The sequence below is a fragment of the Falco peregrinus genome, chromosome 12 (genome assembly GCF_023634155.1).
Source record: "Falco peregrinus isolate bFalPer1 chromosome 12, bFalPer1.pri, whole genome shotgun sequence".
Classification (NCBI taxonomy): Eukaryota; Metazoa; Chordata; class Aves; order Falconiformes; family Falconidae; genus Falco; species Falco peregrinus.
In genome coordinates, this window is record NC_073732.1 from 12,422,027 (window position 1) to 12,443,566 (window position 21,540).

The 21,540-nt window shown below is 43.5% G+C and overlaps 1 protein-coding gene across 4 annotated transcripts in view; it reads right to left on the reverse strand.

Moving 5' to 3' along the window:
• TFDP2 (transcription factor Dp-2) overlaps positions 1–21,540 on the reverse strand; it is a 63,163-nt gene that overhangs the window by 19,751 nt on the left and 21,872 nt on the right. For 3 of the 4 annotated variants that reach the window (XM_055816987.1, XM_055816986.1, XM_055816989.1), the window contains 5 exons: positions 9,644–9,747; positions 5,865–5,986; positions 2,940–2,987; positions 1,459–1,621; positions 781–927 (listed from right to left, as the gene is read on the reverse strand). In XM_055816987.1, the coding sequence (XP_055672962.1) occupies positions 781–927; positions 1,459–1,621; positions 2,940–2,987; positions 5,865–5,986; positions 9,644–9,747 (584 nt within the window). The remainder of the gene's footprint in view (positions 1–780; positions 928–1,458; positions 1,622–2,939; positions 2,988–5,864; positions 5,987–9,643; positions 9,748–21,540) is intronic. The other variant, XM_055816988.1, reaches the window with a different exon arrangement.

Consider the following 21,540-nt stretch of genomic DNA (forward strand, 5'->3'; position numbering starts at 1 on the left):
AACTGATATAAATGAACTTGCACAAAAAAAAAAAAAAAAATCTTTCTCTGCTGGAGAGGCACCTCACCCACCTTTTAAGATATTTAATGTCACAAGTATCACAAATGTAATACCTATTAAGATGGATTTACAGAAAGTCATTACAGCACTCTGCAGCAAATACAGTAACTTGTGCTTTTTATTTATAGAGCATTTGGCCTGAAGGACAAGCAACATTTTGTGCATATGAATTTCAGCATCCCAGCAAGAACATGGTAACTCTTAGCCTGCTGGAAAAATAATGGAAATAACCAATAAGTAAAACTTCGGGTTTTTTTCCCCTGCCAGTTCATAGCTAGTATTTGATATCCTAGCAGGAATCATTTTTCAATTTAATTTCCTCTGAATGGCATTTCCAAGTACAGACATGAATAGAAAATTTGGTCTCCTTTTAAATGTACAGCATTTTATAAGCCTAACTGCACTATAAATACTTTTGACTTTCTTCTAGTTAATTCAGGCTACTACAGACTTTAATCTTACAACTAATCCCCGATTTGATTAATGTCCATTTTTGCAAGGTAAACAGGTTTTTTTTATACTTCATGTAATGTATACTAAATAAGCATACATAAACATATCCCTTCAGTTTATTCAAGCAGAAAAAATTGTATTGTCATAGTGTGCACAAATGAAAACCAATCAGGTTCAAATTGAGGAAAAAAACCCCTTTTCTAAAGTATACAGCTCCATCATCACAACCTGTGAACTAGAGAGAATTTCCCATCTACCTCACCTTACCTCTAGATTCTGACATTCCTGAGCTGAGTTTGTAGGAAGGCCGATCCATCTGATTTCCTTCTTCTCCTTTGAAATTATGTTCATTGCCATCAGGACATTAAGGGCATCATAAACTCTCCGTCTAATATTCTTCTGATCATAAGCCTGCTAAGAAAACAATGCAGCATTAATAGTAACAAAAGAATAAAAAAAGGAAAAAAAGACTGACACATCCTTCATAGATACACAGAAGATAAGAAGCCGACACGGCGGTTTGGGTCAGGGTGATAGTAAAACCTGATGCCTTCAGCTGTGCTACTGCTCAGATACCACAGGAGCCTGTTTGGTTACAAACAGAAGCTTCGGGTCCGCTTGAAGTTTTTGTGCAGCAAATTCCCATCACAAGTCTGTTACAGTTGAAAAGCCTGACAAGACCCCATATGGTGGGTACAAGAGTAGCCTTTTTTAAAGGTAATTCTTTTGGCAGACTTCTCTATTTTGTTTGTAATTTAAATGGGAGTTCAATTTTTCATTTTCATTCTCTATTTTTAAATTTCAGAGGGTGTCTTTATAGTTGGGAAGTAGTTAAGTAAGTGAGAAGTACAGAGTGTGGCAGGACAGTGCAGAAACAGAAGGGACAGAATTCCACGACTGACAATTTTGTAATGGTATAACAAATTTCAACACATATTTGCTTACCGAGTCTGTAGCTAGGTGGCTGTTAGAATTTGTGAATTCTGACACCAGCTCATCAGCGACTTCGTTGTATGAAGTTGTTCCTTTACGCTGAACTTTCTCACATACTTTCATTGAAAAATGCCTCAGACCCTTCCCATTTTTATCTCCTTTTTTGCTTCTCTTACTGGAAAAAGAAAAGTAATTATTTGAATACACTGAATGTTAATAAGCTACTTTGTTACACAGCAAAAGGTCTACCTTTACGCAACAGGAATCAGGATTCATGACATTATGTGCTATCTGAATGAAAAATAAGAACTGTTCTGCTTTTTCGAATCATTTTGTTTCTTAGAAGTTAGCTACTAAGTACAGTGGAGCCCTTTCCCCTTTTCTCAGCCATTTCAACACTGATAGTATTTGAACACATGCTGCTGTGCAGATGCTTAAAAAACTCGATTTGTAATTCCTCTCTAGGTAGTTTCACAAAAGAGCAACAGAAAAAAGGGAGAAAACCTCACAGGGTGTTGGTGTGCCCAAAAGCCAAATTTACAGAACTTTCATGTTTGTGCTTAAAAGAGAAAGGCTCAGAATCCCTATTTACAATACAGCAGAAGATACCTTGATTCTCCTAACGACCAAGTTTAATATCTGTGCCATCATTGTTAAGATTGAGATACAAGAATCTCTTTTGTAGAGAGTAAGTACACATTCATTAGTTTTTATGGTGTCAAATTAATAACTGGCAACTATCAGGGTTATTTTCTACTCACTGTCTTCCTCCAGAAAAGGAAGAGCTTAAGTAATGGTAATGGAAAAAACAGGAGCGATTGGTTTTATGACACAAGCTAGATTTGGATACCTATTTCAACAGAAGCCTTTAAAAAGCTCAGCTGTGTTGCTTTTTTTTTTAATTACAGTTTTACAAGTTGGTTTGATAATACGTTTCAGGGAGATCTACTATTTTACAGACAAAGGCCTAGTTCTGTCAACAGTAGCAAGCTAAGAAAAACATTAAAATACAAATTTTGATTTTCAAATTCAAAATTTTGAATGTATTTAAAGAAAACAGAAGGACAGAAGAAAAGGAGGAATGGAAAGAAACACACCAGAAGATTTTAAAACGCTCCATAACACTCCTAATCCATACACAGATATTCAATTTGAGTAACTCCCGAGAGGTAAACAAATAAAACCACCTTGAGTGCATTCAAAGAAGTTTCTGAGGCACAGGAAAAGATCAAATGTTTACAAGTATTTGTCACATTGAAAACTAGAACAATCCTACTTCTGAAATGTGTCTGGTTTTCACAACTCAGTGTATCATCTGTAACAGCAAATGTATTTATCAGGAAGCAATAAAGGAGAGTGTAAAGGGATAAAATATGTGGAGGAATGAAAACTGCTGAAAGCGGGAACTGGACACCCATCTCTCTAAAGGGCAGATCTGAAGTAGAAGAACAGGTATAACTGTATACATAAAATGTATGTTCATTAATACTTACCTTTCTGAAAAATCCGATTCTATGAATTCTCGAGTCCGCTTCCTGTCCCTGAGAAAAGATAATTCAGTCTTAAGATGAAAATAACACTATATTTAGACGGATTAAATCCATGTATTTGGGGCCTACCTGGGTACTCATGTTTGGTGTTACGTGTTTACTGAAAGGGGAAAACAGCACACTCAGAGCCTGACAAAACTTGAGAGAAGGTGGTTAGGATTTTGCAGGTTGTCTGAGCTCACTGCCAGACACATTCTATTCCCAATTTTACCCACGCTTTGCCCGTATGATTTTAAGGAAGTCACTTCATCTGGATCTATAGGAAGTGCTGATGTGACTAGATAACCAACTCCATCAAGAAGGAAGAAGCTGGGCTCCTTTGAAAATTCCTATTTAAAATTCCTCCATGTGGAAGAAAAATGCCTTTGAACAGTGCATGAGCTATATCCTGTATTTTCAGGACACTGTTGTGGTATCTCTAAACACAAACCAAGGTAAAAACCTGAACACGCTCACATTGTAGCTGCTGCATACAGAGCTAAGAGAGATACTCTGAAGCAGCCGATGTGAATTTTGCACAGGAGTATCAGTTACCTTCCCTGTCGGCTTCCTTACCGTTCTGTTTTATCAGCTACAGCGAGCTGACTGCAGAAGTTGCATTGCAAACTTGTCTTTTATTCCTGCGGCTGAATCAATGCACACTGCTTGAGAACTATCGGTAGATTACTTCACGTTGTTACCCTGCAGTTGCAAAACCAGGGCTCACAGCAGCTACTTACGCAGCCAAAAACCGGACAGTGTTATGAAGAGAGCTGAACAAAGATGATGGATTTGAAGATCCGTGCCCTGACGGCCTGCATAATTTGGTTATGTGATCCAGAACCCACCAGCAGAGATCTTCCGCGGCAGCAACAGTGGGACAGTTCTCTTTGACAATCCCTGTCCGTGGTCCTCAACCACTCACACTGAGTGACAGGGTCTGAGCGCAGCTGGGGTGGGGGCTGCGGCTCTCCTGGGACAACAGGGACCTGGAACGGCAGTGCAGAGCCGTCCCCTGGTCCGTAAGCCAAGCTGCTGGAGGTTGGATAGAGCCCTGAGAATGAAAGTGCTCATCTCATTGGATTTTGGAAGCAATGTGGAATCTGAAGAGGAGTAAACAATGCGTAAAGCAAGGAGTCTGGACTCGCAGGCCTCTGGAACTGCCTTCAGCCAGAGCTCGCCACTTCGGTTCGGCAATACCACAGACTTCCTCACCTCTGTTCTTCAGATGAAAATATGACCTACGGTATGGAATTCTGCAGGGATCAAAACTGATCGGCTGGTATGGAGAACATCTTGCTGCTTTTTATGGGTGAAACAATATTGGGCCCATTGGAAACAGTGTGTCTAGATTTTGACAGTATACAAACAAGGATGGCGCTTCTCCTTGGTGGTGCTGGTTGCACTGCTAGTAGGCGTCTCTGGGGATCTTCATCGCTGGGTTTGGATGAAGCTTAGGAAAGCTAACAGGAATTGATTTTCTAGTTTAGCAAGCTGTGAGGAGACATTATAGCTTTTCCCTTCTCTGAGTACTGAAAGAATTTCTGACTGACCTCCACATTTCATAAAATTTGCAGAAACAGATTAATCTTTGACAACTCCTTTTCCACATAAAATCAGAACTAGGTGGATCCAAAAGGTATTTTAGGAAATAAACACATGCAACAAAATCAAGTTTAAAAACTGCTCAGCTGGGCATGCAGTTTATAAGATTCTGTGGTGGGAATATGGTGACTGGGAAGTGCAAGCCTATGGTGGTCTTTGCTTACAGCACAGAATGTAGAAAGTCAAGGTACAAACATTATACTGGAGCATCTCCTTTATGAGGAAAGGCTGAGAGAGCTGCGCCTGTTTAGCCTGGAGAAGAGAAGACTGAGAGGGGATCTTACAAATACCTTCAGGGACAGTGTCAAGAGGCTGGGGCCAGGCTCTTTTCATTGGTGCCCAGCAACAAGACAAGGGGCAACGGGCACAAACTGCCACACAGGAAGTGCCACCTGAATCTGAGGCAGAACTTCATTACCTTGAGGGTGACGGAGCACTGGAACAGGCTGCCCAGAGAGGCTGTGGGGTCTCCTTCTCTGGAGACATTCAAAACCTGCCTGGACATGATGCTGTGCAACCTGCTGTAGGGGAACCTGCTCTAGCAGGGGGCTGGACTACATCATCTCCAAAGGTCCCTTCCAACCCTGACCATTCCATGATCCCTGCTAGTTCCTAGATGCTCCACTTTCCCATATCTATATCTGAAAAGGTACTATTGACATTCATCACTGATTAGAAAAATTAACCTAGATGCAGAAATAAATTACTTTTTAACTTTCAGAGGCAAAGCACTACATCTGTCTCGAGACAGATAAGCTCAGCAGTACTGATATTTTTTAAAAATACCATGAAATACCATAAAGGTCAGCTCTCCTTATAAGACAGAAAGATATTCATGTTACTGTGGAGTACCTCAGAACCCCATGAAAACTTGTTGCTGATGTAAAATTGTAATAAAAATACATTTGTTCTTAAATACTTTCTTGTCTCTCCCCCTGTTGGTACCCCACTGATATGCTCAATAGCAAAGCTACTTGGATATTCCATGATTTATGAAAAAAATAAAGACTTGTTTTAACAGGACTCATGAACTTGTGACTCTCCATTTTCACAAAGAAACAGAAACTGCAATAAAATAAAATTTAAGCAGTGAAGTGACCAGTATTTGTACTTCCATGTTCACACACTCCAGACATGAAAAGTGCACAACAGGCTGAAGAGCATACTGCTTTTAGTTGTGCAAGAACTAGAAGCCATAAGCCAACACAGAGATACAACAGCATAAATAAAGGAAAAGATCAGAACAGATCATCAAACACCTCTAAAATAAAACAAGTATCTTACCCTGGGACCCAGCCAGAAGCTTCTGTTATGTGTGTCTGCGTGACCATTGTTGGAGCTGGGTTATACGGACTCCCAATCAGAACACTCCCTGAATTGGTCAGTCTTTGCGATGTGCTTATGATCTATGCAATTTAGAAATAAACCACACATCTCTCTTAGGAAAACAGTGGTTACCACAGCCCCAAATTCATACTAAGCACGGTGCTAAGAAACCCCCCCCAATAATTCTGTACCAGATGCAAGCTGCAGTCAGAAAAGAGAGACATCATCAGAAGATCCTCATACATGAATTATTACAATGCTGTTAAGGTTTTTACTAATTGTAATGTATTACCATATTATTCATATGGAAAAGAACCAGACAAATGGAAATAATTACTAGGCAGGGCAGACAGGATCTGTACCTATATATCTCTAATCGTTTCTTCAAGCGTACATCTAGGCAATTTCTTGATCACTGCGATCCATAAAGCCTCCTTTCCAATGGATCTGTCTCTTGTAATTGTCTGTCTTTGGTACCAAAGACAATATGAGCTGCAGGCAAAGTATTCCCTGGAGTTTCTAGCATTTACAAGATCTCAAGGAATTGCATTCTGGCAAGCTAACAATACAACACTGTACCTGTGGAATTAAATGTAAAGTCTGTACAGTACAGACAGAATTTACATTTATTCAGACCTGATGGAATTGTGTGTACAATGGTTGTTAGTGTAACACTAAGACACTTGGTCTCAACTTTCAAATCACATCTAAGTTCATTCGTTAAAGCAGGTCACCAGAAGAATTTAGATAGTATTTAAAAATGAAACAGTATTAATTAGATAATCTTTAAAATAAAACACATGTTAAATTATTTTTATACCACTATGGTAAAGTTCATATCAAAGCTGCTTGGACAATGATTTTTACTCATATACCTTACTTTTTTAAACTTAATTTCACTTTACTCCATTTCTTAGTGACATTTTGAGAACCAGCTGTACTGAACTTTGTAGTTTCCTTTATGACTTAGCTTATGCAACATGAAAGTATATGGCAGACACTTTGGTATCCATCAATGTTATTTGAACAAGTTGAAAAAAAATGGGTATCTGAAGAATTTCCCATTTCCTTAGCTCACTGAGCACTACTTCACCTCCCTCCTGACACCACATTGTGATTACATATATGTATGTTTTGTCTTACAGAAATAAATTTATCTTACTTGGTTTTTTAAGTGGATAGCTTGACAGACACATGTGAAAACAGAAATTTAGGGAAACCAAAACTCAGGAACAAGTTAAACATCTACTGGTTGGTACTGGAGAACAAAAGATCCCCAGCTGGCTGCTTTACAGGCTGCATGCAGACACAGGAAAGGGACCAACTTTTATCACCTTCCTGCTACCTCAGATTACAGTCAGAAACGTTTTGTGATAGAACGATCAATTTTTAAAAGCTTGCTTAAGTTCAGCACCGGTGTAACACCAGTATGTAAGTCAGAATCAGTAATGCAGCATTTCAATTAAACATCGATCCCACCCAGTAACTTTTTTTAACAATTTCTTGCAACACTATAAATAACGTCTATTCACAGTAAGCATATGGTTCTGCCAGCACATGGCAGACATGTGCCAGAGAGACAAGATTTTAACTATTTTGCATAGGAGATGTGTTTCACCCTGTCCGACGTTTCACACTGCTCTACTGACGTCTTGTAAACCACAGATCAAACACGTCATAAAGAGTGGGTTATGCCCAATCTCCTCCTAACCTGCTTTTGACAACCGCTGTACTAAACCGAGGTGGCAAAATCCCTTTGTGTGCGTCCCGCCCTGCCACGGGCCAGCAGCAGGCAGCTCTCCCAGTTTGAGGGGCATTTCCAGGCAGTAGCTGCACAAGCACAACCCCCCACCACCTACAGCCTGTCTTTAAAGCTGAAAGTTCTTGGATACAATGCACAGATGTCAGGAGTGTACAAAGCACTGTTATCTCTGTGTCAGTTTCAAATGTACTGTTGCTTTCACCAAAAGTATGACAGTGTATTTTCAGAGGACTAATTCCATCTAAGCAGCAAACATTTTTCCAGTCTGCCTGAAGCAATCACATAAATTCACTGCATAGCATAAAACAGAAGAAGAAAGTATCATCCTACTTTAGCAAATAGAGCGCCTTGTTAAATGAACGTGTTAAATCCACGTAACATCAATAATACTTATGCCATTAAATTTACACCTATGAACTGAATCTAAAGAAGCCATAACAAACACCAGTACGCAAGAATCCAGCCTGCAACCTAACTGCACTGTCTGCACAGCTGCACCCCAAGGCATGCAGACCCATGGTCACCATTCAGCCAACAGCCCGCTCCAGTGGTCCCAGGGCTGTGTGCCGGCTGGAAGGGCCTGGAGCAGCCACGGGGGACAGGGGTTAGATAAAGCCAACACCCCCTCACAGCAGCAGGATCTTGCTAACGCAGGTGAGATGCCAAACGCTAACATTCCCACCGTCACCAACTTGGGAACACTCTCTTTTATACAGTCTGGCACACAACACAGCCATACACTGGATGTCTTAGGAGGCCTGTTTTAATGGCTGTTTAATAAGAAAATGTTTTCTGAATATAGACCTGTCCTTGCAAAGCAGCCAAATAAAATAATTAAAAATAATTAAATAATTTAAAAATGAAGACCCCCCAAAAAAGTGTCTCACACCACCCTGTAAGCTTTTGTAACTTCTACGTGCTGTAGAACCTAAACCATGACTAGAGTTCATTTAAACCAAAAGCAGGGCCTTGAGAAGTCACTTGTAAGAATAGGAACGCATTACCTGACTGCTTACTGCTTTCCCCTGTTCTTGGCTATTATTTATTGCACTAAAAATACATCTTTTGTAGTAGAACTATTCCAGTGAAATGCTACAGGGCACATGCTCTAGCCACACCTGCATCAGCACCGGTGCACTGAGGAGGACCATTCCCCCGTGGGCAGCCCACAGCTAATACTTCAGACCAAGAGCTCGACAGTGGGGAGTGCAGCTCGGGGGGCCTGGCTGCAACGCTTGTGCCTACCGGCCCAACTGGGATAAAAGCCACTGAAGAACAGTAGTAACTGCTGATGTGAAAAAGACCCAGCACAACTATTTATGAAACACATCACAAGGTTCTCAAACTCAGCCTAAGTGCTTGGCAAGTAGGCATCACATCACTAGAAACAGTTCACAGCATTGCATTTAGTTTGGCCACCAGAAAACTGAGAATTTTTCTCAAAACCAGATCGAAATCCCTGGAACAGCAATATACGCTCACATACAGTTATCACTGACAGGAAGCATTTTTTTTTTTAAAGAAGCATAGTTTCAACGACTTACTTCTCTAGCCACACATCTGAGACATTTACTGTTTGGCAATGCTGGAGATGTACTGGTGAGAACGACTCAAATTATTCAAAGAGTATCGATAACATCCTTAATGAATTTTCTTTCTTAATACACTTTTTGAGTAATAGTTAAAATATCAGCTGGTAAAGCTGTTTCCATTCAAAGCCAGGAAGATGGGTATCCCCTAAGGTCACATACAAGATGGTCGTTAAGAGTGGCAGTTCTGGCACGCCAAGCCTGCTGTACACACACCATCCCCTTTCCATCCAGGTGGGGCATTTCAGCAGCCTTCACAGCTGAGGCAGGAAGCAGCAAGTTCCTAGTACTGTTCACATCTTTGTTTTTCACTTTTCTGTATTACAGCAACAGGAAGTCACCCAGCCAGTTACACAAGTTAGCATTGCTGGAGTTGCAAAACTTACCATTTGGGGTCCAACATTCACATTGATTGGTCCTAAGGTTTTTGGCAAAATCTTGGTTGGGGAGTTGGTGCTGGAAACTGGTAATGTGATTATTGAAATATTACCTAAAATGAGAGATAAGAAGACATTTATAAAGTTTTAGATTACTTCTTTACTAACCTATGAACAACATTTCAGTAAATTTTCACATAATTTTAACATTTTGGAATCAGGTTAGCTTTTTTGCCTCATATACTACAAACACACCCTCACATAACAGCCTCCAAACCTTTTAGCAGATGTCACAAGGACACCTCACAAAACTACCCCTTCACCACCTTACCTTTAAAATTATGTGCTAGTATTTTATGTCCAGAAACAGTTTCTTCTTGCGTAAGACAAAGAGCACACAGCCTGCGTTACCTCAGCATTAAAAGTTAGTGAGTATACTTCTAGAAAGAAGGCAGCATACAAATCCTATTTATCATCATAAGCACACATACAAAATACGTATCCATATATCTTCATAGCCATTCCTCATCTGAATATATTCTACAAAGTATATTCATCTGCAGTATTCTATACACATCAGTGAAGTAAGCCTATCACAGGCCATCACTGTGCAGATGGAGTAAATAACACCTTTACAACTTACCTGAAGTAACAGTGCAGGCAGCTGGACGTCAAGATAAAGCCAACCATGCCATCTCTAACCCGGTGTGTTCTTATCCCAAGATATTTATCATCTTTGTGATCCTGGACTGCCTACAGGTCTAACTCATCCGGGCTTCACACAGAGGAACACAGCTCTGTGCTGAGAGCCTTGCACATACTGCTGTTCCTCCTTTATTCTAAATCGTATCTTGTAATCTCAATTATTCAGACTTAATGTCTTAATCAAAACTGTCATGCAGCACTAGCATTAGCCCATGAGTGTTCGAACTGTTGTGCACAAGCCACTCAAAGCAGTGAACACATTTATCTATGGACACTGGCAGCAGCAGCTCTTGTCTCTATGACAGTCTCAAGGCAAGAGAGCTGGCACTTGGTCAAACACCTCCCCCCATTCTCATGCACAGCCTTACTCAACATGGGCAATGACAGCGGTGGGTCTGGAGGCAGAATGAAATACAAGGAAGAGCTGCCACTGCCTTGTGAGCAAGAGTCAGCTTGGGTCTAGCTGGGGTCACGAGCTGTAAGGACAAAGATCGGCTCCTGAAAAGCTACTTAACGCTCTCTGGCACTAGCAGACAAACTGAAGCCATCTGAGGTGACAGGTTCCTTCAGAACAGTGCAGACACCAGCACTCACCGCTACCCTGCCCTGCCCTCCTTCCATGGGAGCTGGCTAACATTCAGCTCAGCCCACACGGTCCCAGGGTGACTCAGTGGCGTTGCGGATACCTCTGTTCCCTGGTCTTTTCTCATATAACCTGTTCTCCTCCACTGCCCACTCTTCTTGCTTGGTCCTGAACCATGTTTCTGGTTTGGGGTTTTTTTCTTAATTTTAGTATACCTCTGATCTGCCATGAGGCAACTGGAAAATTATAAACTCAACAGTGTAACTTCTCTGTATTATGAAGCAGAGGCAACACATTCGAGATAAAAAGGATCTTCTGTACCTACAGCACAGAAGTAGAAAAAGATGTAGACATGCACAAAGTCTTACCTTTATAAAAAAATGAACAGAGATATGAGAAATATTTACAATTTGAGACAAGGATGTTCTAATGTTCTGTGTAAATTCCTTTGGCATCAGGAGTAACTTACTATTAATTTTACAAAAGGCAAATCTGTACGTGAGAACATCTTCAAAAGTATCTTGCTTCTCTATTCAGTAGAGTAATTCACTAATGACTAGTCATCAGTCACCTAACTAATCTAGAAAAACCACCCAACAAACCACTTATAAACCCCACACACTCACAGGCCCATCCCCACAGTAAATCCTTACTGTTACAAAACACTTTCTGTGAGGTAAGAGCCAGAGTGCACAAGACAACAGTAATTCATGGTTTACGTACACTGTGTTCCCATTCTGAGCTCAAAATAGTTCTCTGAACGGGCCAGTTACTTGTCAATTTTACTTCTGCTACAGGATTTTGCCCAGGATTTGCTAAGCTGTGCTAGCATATTCCATGAAAACCTAGCCTGCCCTCTCACTGCAGGCTGTGGTCATCAGTGACATGCCTGTCACTTCCCAGTACTGCCGCAGAAATTTTCCTCTTTGCTGCTGCAGCTGAAACTTTTGACCCCTTTTTCTCCAAGACCAGCTCTCATGCTATTTCTCCTTGTCCTTTTTCTTACCAGCAAAAAGAGATAAATTACTTCTCTGGCGTCGACAATGTACAGTCCCATGGCAAAGTGCAGTAGAAGTCTGAAATGCCAGCATTTGGTTTACAGTTCTCTTTCCGTAGGGCTACACCACAGAGCGTCTCCAGCAACACTTCCTGGCCTGCAAGAGGCACTGTAACATCATGTTCCACAATGTAAGACTGACGCGTGTCAGACTTACTGTGCCCTTACAAGCAGCACTGCTGGTGTACAGTCAAATGTACGCGTCCCACAGCAACTGCTGCGCACACTGTAATCGATGTGCACTGGCAACAGTTTTTAACATATGCATGTGTGTACCTCTCCCTGCACACGCATGCAGACTCTTGAAAACTGTAGCTTAAAAATACACTACCCATGGCCAAAGCCACACACAACCACCAGATTTACTTTAGCATTCCTGGAAAAAACACTAAGTAAGAGCTACTGCTGCACCATGTCTTCATTTACAAGACTACCTAGATAAATGTATACAGTCACCATTAGGACAACTTCAGTAAATACAAGAATTGTTCAGATTACTTGACTCGGTTGTAAAAAAAAAGTCACCTACATATGACATATATTTAAGTCTTTTTGGCTAGAGTTACTGTCAGTAAGGAAGATCCTCGTGTTCTAATCCCTACACAAATCCCCCATTTGGCAGCAGCAGTGTCAAAATGATCTTAAGAGCTAATCAAGTTTTCCAAGAGATGTTTCTCTGCCCTTGTCCTTTCTCTTGAATTTCTTTATGGGTAATAAATGTGTAAATGCATAGACTCTTAAACACAGATAGGATAGAAAGGGACCAGTTTCTTTTTATGAGTGAGGTCTCTCTCATCCACCACAGACAGAAGGAAAAAGCAACTACATTTTTCACAGTAAGAGGTCATTCTGTGTGTTTAACAACAGCTGAAAAAATGGTAAACAAAGTTTTTTTCACTTCTGAATAGAACACTCCCTTCCTCCTCTTCTTTTTTTTTTTTTTATTTCAAAAATAGTGTCATAGTCCAGACACTCATGTGACCTCAACTGCTCCAAATATTTAAAGGTGAAAACACCACCTTCCCATCTCTCTTCACAGCAAACACGATAGTTGGTTCAATTAACTGCTCCAAAAAACTAATGCATTTGCAAGTAAGTTCACATCAGCACCCAACCTGAAGAGACGGATTTTGCAGTCAGTACCGCCAGCATCACTACTCTTCTCTAAACAAAAAGAAATCCCAATTCCAAGAGCATCCTGCCCTGCCCGCAGCCCTCACAAGGCAGCAGGCCAGGGTTTTGGCATACAGCTGCCACTGGAAGACCTGGAGCTGGCCAGGACCTGTCCCAGCACAGTAAAAACATCACTATGAAATGGAAATTGCCCACCCAAGTACAACCAGCTCAGAAAGCAGGCACCTGCTTGCTAAGATGACTACCTGTATCTTACACCAAATTTTTGAGATTAGTGCACCTTTGTTTGCTGAAGAACTGGTGATTTCTAAAGTTTTGAAGGCAAGGTACTATTACAAAACAGCAAGCATCAACAGGAACAATCTCTTCAAGTCTTATTTATAGAACAGCATAGAAAAAGTAGGAGGAAGTACATGTCACAGTATGTAGATCATTTAAAAATACTCATCAGACAAAAAAATATTGAACGATTTTTGTATTCAACTTGAAGCAGAAATATAACCAAACTAATCGTATACACTTTATCACATAGCAATTATAAAGATTTTAAACATGATCAAAATCCAAATAAATGCCAAGTCTTAATAATGTCCACCATTTGGGGACAAAAAAGATTACACTGATTTATGTTCCACTGAAAACAGCAGTGCATACAGCGGTAAGCTGAACACAGTAAGACCCATCAGCCTCCTAGTCACGGTAACCCTACTGCATGGATCAAAAAGGTCAGCAATGATGGATCAAACTAGAATGATTTGTATAATAATACTAAATTCTTACATACTGTTTCTCAGCAGTACTTTCAAAGCACAAAGGAGGTCAGCGTCATTATTCCCATTTTACCTATGGAAAATTGAGCACATGGGAAAGAAATCCACTTAAAACTCTCATAGAGAGGCTTTAACTGCAATATAACACCACTACAAACCGGGCATGCTTGTCACCGATGCAAATTCAAAGTAAAAATCTGCCAATGGGCATAGACGTTTCTCTTAGAACAAAAGCACTTCTACATAAACTATTTTTCCATCCTTCAGTCACCACTACTCTTGTTTCTCATGGAAAAAAACCAGTGTTGCTGTTCTTTTATATTTAGAAAAACATGATCATTACATAACTATTACTCTTCCCAGTGTTTGCAAAATAGTTTTACTTGCACACATAAACAAAAATCCAGTTTAAATGATCTTCAGCTTCAAGCAGTCACAGAACAGTTACTCATGTTTATGTACATGTATGCTCACAGGCACACACTAACTAACCATCTCACAAGACTAACTTTAAACCGTTATGTGGCGTCCTAAATAGCTTAACTTCACACAAACGTGGAACTCCTATACAAATACGAAGCTAAAAAGGTTTTAGCGATTTTTTCCCTGTATAACTAAATCTGTTAAGTCTGCAGCTTAGTTGCAAAGATAATCAGAAACAACATCGTCCAGAGAATCCACAGAATCTACCACAGCCAGTTTGAAGGAAACCATAGCTGATGGGGAGCACAGACCAATGCACTAGGGTCACACACAATGCATGTATCAACAACAACAACAACAAATCATCTTTGGATTTTTAGGCAAAACACCAGGGCAATGTTGGTGATTTGGATTTCATATTCAGAGCTCTGAAACGGCACAAAAACCCAGTTCAGATTTGTGAAATACTGGAAGTCCATTAGGATATTTTGCAATAACATGTGTGAAGTTTCTTTAGGGTCCTCTATTACACTAAAACATAAATTGATCTTCAGGATCAGGACATAGTATTACAAAAGCATATAGAAAAACTGAATTATTAACACGCTATTAGTATAAGCATGTTTTCTTGGTACACTTCATTTAATTGCACAAACTTACTATGTTATAAACCTAACTTTTAAAACTTCCATAGCCTGTAGAAGCACATACATATCTAGAAATACATGAAATCAAAGAGATCTGTGGGAAAAAAGAAAACCAAAATGGGGCAGACTATGTTTCAGTGTACGTCAGGCTTACACTGACCAATATATTTTCAGACTTCTGTCCATTTGGGACAACTTTAGAGCAGTTACGTGAATCTCAAAGTACCAAGCGCAGGCCCACTGATAAGCCATTCTGTTGTCTTGGTCATTTTAGCAGATCTCTTCAAGCACACAATGAACTCCCAATGCTCTTCAGGCACACCACCCCCTGGTCAGATATTCAGCACACTGCCGCTAGCATTTGTTTATGCAAACCTCATCCCAAGTGCTGACTCCTGCCTGCAAGCGAGCACAGCCATGGCCATGGCTATGCGGTGAACTTGCCTTCTTTTCCTTTGGCAAAGGGGGAACAACGGGTGGGTTTTGGCTGAATCTGTTCCCGAGTCCATTGAACTGCTCAGACACCTACGCAGTGACACTAGCACAAAGAAAAGGAAAATGTTTAAAAGCAGCTGTGAGGTGACCACATCTGACTCAACTGGCATTGTTGCCAGAGATGTCTTTTAAAGCAAGCAAAAGATTATATCACAAGGAAAGGCAGAAAATGGTAAATACGTTAATTAGAAGAAAAAAGAAAGAAAAAATAGAGACAGACGCCTGCCTTACTGCTTCCATTACAGTAACGTAGGCATATGGCAGTCCTGTGCATTGAAAAGTTTCTGAAACGTCAGCCATATAAAGACTTAGTAATAAGTTAGGTGCTGCATAAAAAAAATATGTATTGGAACAAAGTTCATTGTGAAGTTGTATTAAAAGTTAAGATTCCCACCCAAAGCAATCTGGATTGCAATTTGGTCTGAGTAAGGGATCCTCCCTCACAGAGCCTGTCGCAAGACTGGTGGTCTAGAGCTGGACTCCCACTTCCCTCCACAGCAATAGAGAGACCACCACGAAAATTCATAGTTTTAAGAATATAGTAAGAAAAAAGTTTTAACCGAGGACAGTAAAATTCACCAAAACTACTGTGTTAGTCCACATTACACATCTTAAGATGAGAATCAAGTATGTCACCCATAGTCAATCAGCTGGTAACTGTTGCTTCCTTCTTCGACACCTGATTAACTAGTAACTGTCAACTCACTGTTAATAGACAAAGGTGGATCAGTACCCAGTGTCTTCACTGAGATACAGACACACTATCTTGTTTAGGAGGCAAACAGAATGGTTAACCTGTGAAATATATTAATTTTTTATGTGCAAGAATATTCCCCACGAAAGAGAACAAAATATAGTTTCAGTAACTTTTGTAATTTTTTTTTTTTTTACAGGCACTTACAAATTCTGAGTTCTTTGAATTTTCAGGTCATTATCTACTGAAAATTAAGCTTGTGCTGCCAGGTGACTTCTCTCTGTATTTAATTGACCTGATTTACTTTTGGGAATATCTCTTACTTGCAGATCATGTATGCAAAGTACTTTTAAAATAAGCTAGAAGCATGCCTAAACAAGACTTTGGAAACTGTATAACTGAAAATGCAACCTATCAAATGCAAGTTAGTCCTTCCTAGACTTTCTTCCTTTTATATCAAATGTATCACCTCTTAATTCCTATCAGCAGCTGTGAGTTTTGAACAAAACTACCTTGTTGCAGGAGGCATTTTTTTTCAGAAACAAATTGTCATTGGGAGTTTTGCGGCTCAGAGTCTGGTAAGAACTTTTTTTTTTTCCCAAAACCAAGCCTCCCTGGTAATTTCTACCGATTTTGCCGTTGGTTTTATTTTAACTGTAGTAACTCTAACCAATGCTCAACTTCTGAAGTTTATGAAAAACATGAACTCATATCCAACATCACCCCTTCCCAACCTAAACCACTCTTGGCAAAACATGTACTTAACAAGCGAAGTTCCAAGAATCCGCAGACAGAATCACAGAATGGTTGGGAGGGACCTCCAGATGCCATCTTGTCCAAACCTCTGCTCAAACAGGGTCAGCCAGAGCAGCCTGCCCAGGACCATGTCCAGACAGCTTCTGAGGATCTCCATGGCTGGAGACTTGACCCGCTCTCTGGGCAACCTGTGCCAGTGGCCTGTCACCCTCACAATAAAAAAAGCGTTTCCTGAAGTTCAGAGAAAACCTCCTGTGTTTCCATTTGTGCCCATGTCTGGTCCTGTCACTAGGCACCACTGAACAGACCCTGGCTCCAGCCTCTATGTACCCTCCCTTCAGGTATTTACGTACACTGCCAAGTTCCTCCCTGAGCCTTCTCTTCTCCAGCATACAGTCCCAGCTCTCTCAGCCTTTTCTCATATGAGGGATGTTCCAGTCCCTTCATGATATTAATGGCCCTTGGCTGGACTCTAGTATGTCTGCATCTCCCTTTCACTGGGGAGCCCCATAACTGGACCCAGTACTCCAGGAGTGACCTCACCAGGGCTCATGGAAGGGAAGGGTCATCTCCCTTGACCTGCTATCAACACTCACAGAATGGTCAGGGTTGGAAGGAACCTCTAGAGATCATCCAAGTCCAACCTCCTGCTACAGTAGGCTGCACAGCATCACATCCACGTAGGTTTTGACTGTCTCCAGAGGAGACGCCACAACCTCTCTGGGCAGCCTGTCCCAGTGCTCCATCACCCTCGAAGAAGTTATTCCTCATATTCAGAAGGAACTTCCTGTGTGGCAGTTTGTGCCTGTTGCCCCTTGTTTTATCACTGGCCACTACTGAAAAGAGCCTGGCCCCATCCTCTTGACATTTAGTCTTTCAGATATTTATACGTATTGATATATATGTATATATCATTATGTGTAGATACATACGCTCTCAGTCTTCCCCAGGCTATACATTCCCAGCTCTCTCAGCCTCTCCTCACATGGGAGATGCTCCAGTCCCCTCACCATCTTCGTAGCCCTCTGCCAGACCCTCTCCAGTAGCTCCCTGTCTCCCCTGACCTGGGCAGCCCAGCACTGGGCACAGCACTCCAGATGTGCCTCACCAGGGCAGAGCAGAGGGGGGATCACCTCCCTCCACCTGCTGGCCACGGCCCTCCCAGCGCACCCCAGGGTCCCACTGGCCACCTTGGCCACACGGGCACGCTGCTGGCCCATGGGCACCTTGCTGCCCACCAGCACTCCCAGGTCCTTCCCCGCAGAGCTGCCCCCCAGCAGGTCAGCCCCAGTGCTGGTGCGTGGGGCTGCTCCTCCCCAGGGGCAGGACCCTACACTTGCCTTTGCTGAACTTCACCAGGTTCCTCTCCGCCCAACCCTCTGGCCTGCCCAGGTCTGGCTGAATGGCAGCGCAGCCTCCCGGTGCACCAGCCACTCCTCCCAGTTCCGCACCACCCCCAGACTGGCTGAGGGTGCCCCTGCCCCTCCACCCAGGCCGCTGATGGATGAGCTGCACAGGGCTGGGCCCAGCACTGACCCTGGGGAACACCGTGAGCTACAGGCCTCCAGCTGGCCCCTGCGCCGCTGGTCACAGCCCTCTGAGCTCCGCCATCCCGCCCGTTCTCAGCCCACCTCGCTGCCCGCTCGCCTGACCCACACCGCCTGCGCTCACCTGGGAGGGTGTTACGGGAGACAGCGGCAAAAGCCTGGCTGAGAGGTCAGGGTAGGCACCATCCACTGCCCTCCCCTCATCTACCCAGCCAGTCATTCCATCCTAGAAGGCCACTGGACTGGGCAGGCGTGGTTTCCCCTTGGTGAATCCATGTTGACTACTCCCGATAACCTTCTTTTCTTCTACGTGCTTCAAGATGACCTCCAGAATGAGCTGTTCCATCACCTTCCCAGGGATGGAAGTGAGACTGACTGGCCTCTAGTTTTCTGGGTCTTCTTTCCTGCCCTTTGTGAACACTAGAGTGACACTGGCTTTCCTCCAGTCCCCAGGCACCTCTCCTGTCCTCCATGACCTTCCAAAGATGATGGAGAGTGGCCTAGCGATAACGCCTACCAGCTCTCTCAGCACTCAGGGGTGCATCCCATCGCGGCCCACTCCTCCCCACGCAGCCAGGACACAGTTAGCCTTCCCCCCTGGCCAGGGCTCGTCGCTGGCTCACCATCGGTTTGCTCCCCACCAGCACCCCGGTCCCTTCCCACACAACTGCCGTCCAGCCGGTCGGCCCCAGCCTGCGCTGGTGCAGGGGCCGTTCCCTGCCGCGATGAATGTCTCTCTCCAGCCTGTCGAGGTTCCACGGAGGGCAGCGCACGCCTCTGCTGCGCCACACACCCGGCACCTCAGGAGCGCGCTTCCCCGTAACAACGCCCAGTGCAGGCCGCGGCTCGGCTTCTGCGCGCCCCTCCCGGCCTCAGGCGGCGGGGACCCCCGCGGCAGCGCCTCTTCAGAGCGAGGACACCGCCGCCCGCCGCGAGGGGCCACCGCGTCGCGTTTACAGCCGGCAAGCCAGCGAGCGGGCACGGGCAGCGCGGGGGCCGGCCGGGCCGCCTCTGCCGCAGCGCGGGCGATGGCGGCCCGACCAGGCGGGAGCAATGGCGCGCCCAGCCCGCCCCGCGGAGCCCCCGGGCCGCCCGAGGCCGCCCCTCTCCCTCGCGCGGGCGCGGCCATTCCCGCGGCGTTCCCCAATTCCGCCGGGAGGGGTTGGAAATGCACTTCCCCAGGCGGCGTCTCGGGCCCGGAACGCCCCTGTCCCGAGGGAGCAAAGCGAAGCCCAGCGCCCGCAGCAGCCAGCGCGGCCCCTGCTCGGGCCGGGGGGGCGCGGTGCTGGGCCGCCGGGGCAGCAGCTGCAGCGGGGGGCTGCCCCCCGCCCCGCCGTGCCCCCCGCCCCGCCGTGCCCCCCGCCCCGGGCGGCCGGCAGGGTGGGCAGCCCCGCCTCTGCCCCAGCCCAGCACACTTCACCTTCTTCGGCGCGACCGCACAGGTAGAGCAGGTTTTTTAAATCTGCAGTTGCTTTCACATTTGGAGTTCTGGTGTTTCGTTCAAAGGCATGTCCAGGACAGGCTGTCCCTTTACCTGTCCCTGCAGAACGTAACTAATTAACTCATTTCAGGTGTGTGGAATTAAGAGCGCTCACCTGATGGTACCACATCTCAACTGGATTTACAGCAGCTTCTTTGACTGCTAAAATGATTTTGCAAGAAATATCTGAGGCAAACCTTGACGTTGTTACAGGGCTTCATACCTGCAGCTCCAACACTCAGCAGATCAGGTAGCCCTGGGACTACTCTTTAAACCAGGATGGAGCCCTCAAAGCCATGGGCATCCATGTGCACGCACAGAGGGCAGGTGAGGTGGCTTTATGGGACAAGTGACCAAGTGGTAACACAGATATGCCCTCTGCTTGGAATCAGTGGGAAAAGATTTGCTTTTCTATTTTTATATTACGTACCAACAGGATTACAAAACTGCGTTTAACTTACTGACTAGGAATGTCTCCCAAACAGATTAAATTTTAAATTCTTCTGGTTACACATGCAACTTTTCAACATAAACTCTACAGTATGTCTGAATTAATTCACTCACAGCTTGAAACAATGATCCCAAACCCACAAATGAACTGTCACTATCCAGCTCATTCATAAACCTAATTATACCTGTTTAAGAACTAACTTGAACTATTATACTTAATAATTTTTAATAGAATGGGCCAACTCCACAAAGACATCTAGGATTTTGCCTAAATAACGGAGTATCTTAGTTGTTGTCAATTAACTGTATTAGGCACCAAAGTTCTGCCTACACCCCGGAGCATGTCAATCTTGTTAGCATGAAGCATACCAGCAGTTTCTCCCAACAGGCACAATCCATGATAAAACACTAGATAAAACACTAGAAGAACACCTAACACGAATGCACAGATCTCTCCCCAAGGCTAAGAAGAGCAACAATCATCTCTGTGCTCCAGAACACGAGACGAAGCACGCCTTCTGCACTCAGTAACCCAAGTGCGTTCATTCACTAAAGAGTGAGAACCAGGGCCATTTTTTTTCTGTCTGGGAGAACTAAAAGGCAGGTCTCCTACAGGAATAGTTTTAAATCACTAGTCTTGCCAGGTACTTTCAGATATGGAAAGCACAGTCAACCCAGTTTGCCACAGCTGAACAATTTTGCCTGTAACAAGAAGAATCTACTATGTCAAAGACTGAGTGAAAATGACTTTTTCTGAAAGGAGACATCCAGACTGTGCTGTGTGAACTACTTAAAATACTTTACCCCATGATGTCCTTGCAACAAGTGGTCCCTGGCATTAGGGGAGTACCCTGGCCATCAGTCAAAAGCCATCCGCATGTGGCATTGCCTCTCAGATCCAATGAATATTCGTTTCAAGCAGAGCGAAAAAGCTCCAATTGGAGATCTTTGAGCCAAAAGAGCCTGTTGCCTATGAGTTAAAGGCAACAAATGTAGGAAAGTAAACTGTTGAACAGGAATTGCTGACTAACCAAAGTGAACAACCTTCTGAGTTAATGCTCTGCTGAACACTGTGGTATTTCTTCTAGGCACACCCAGAAAGAAATATTTAGTTCCCTTCAGAATTAAGCAGTAAGTCTTTTTATGAGGGTTAAAAATTTGGATG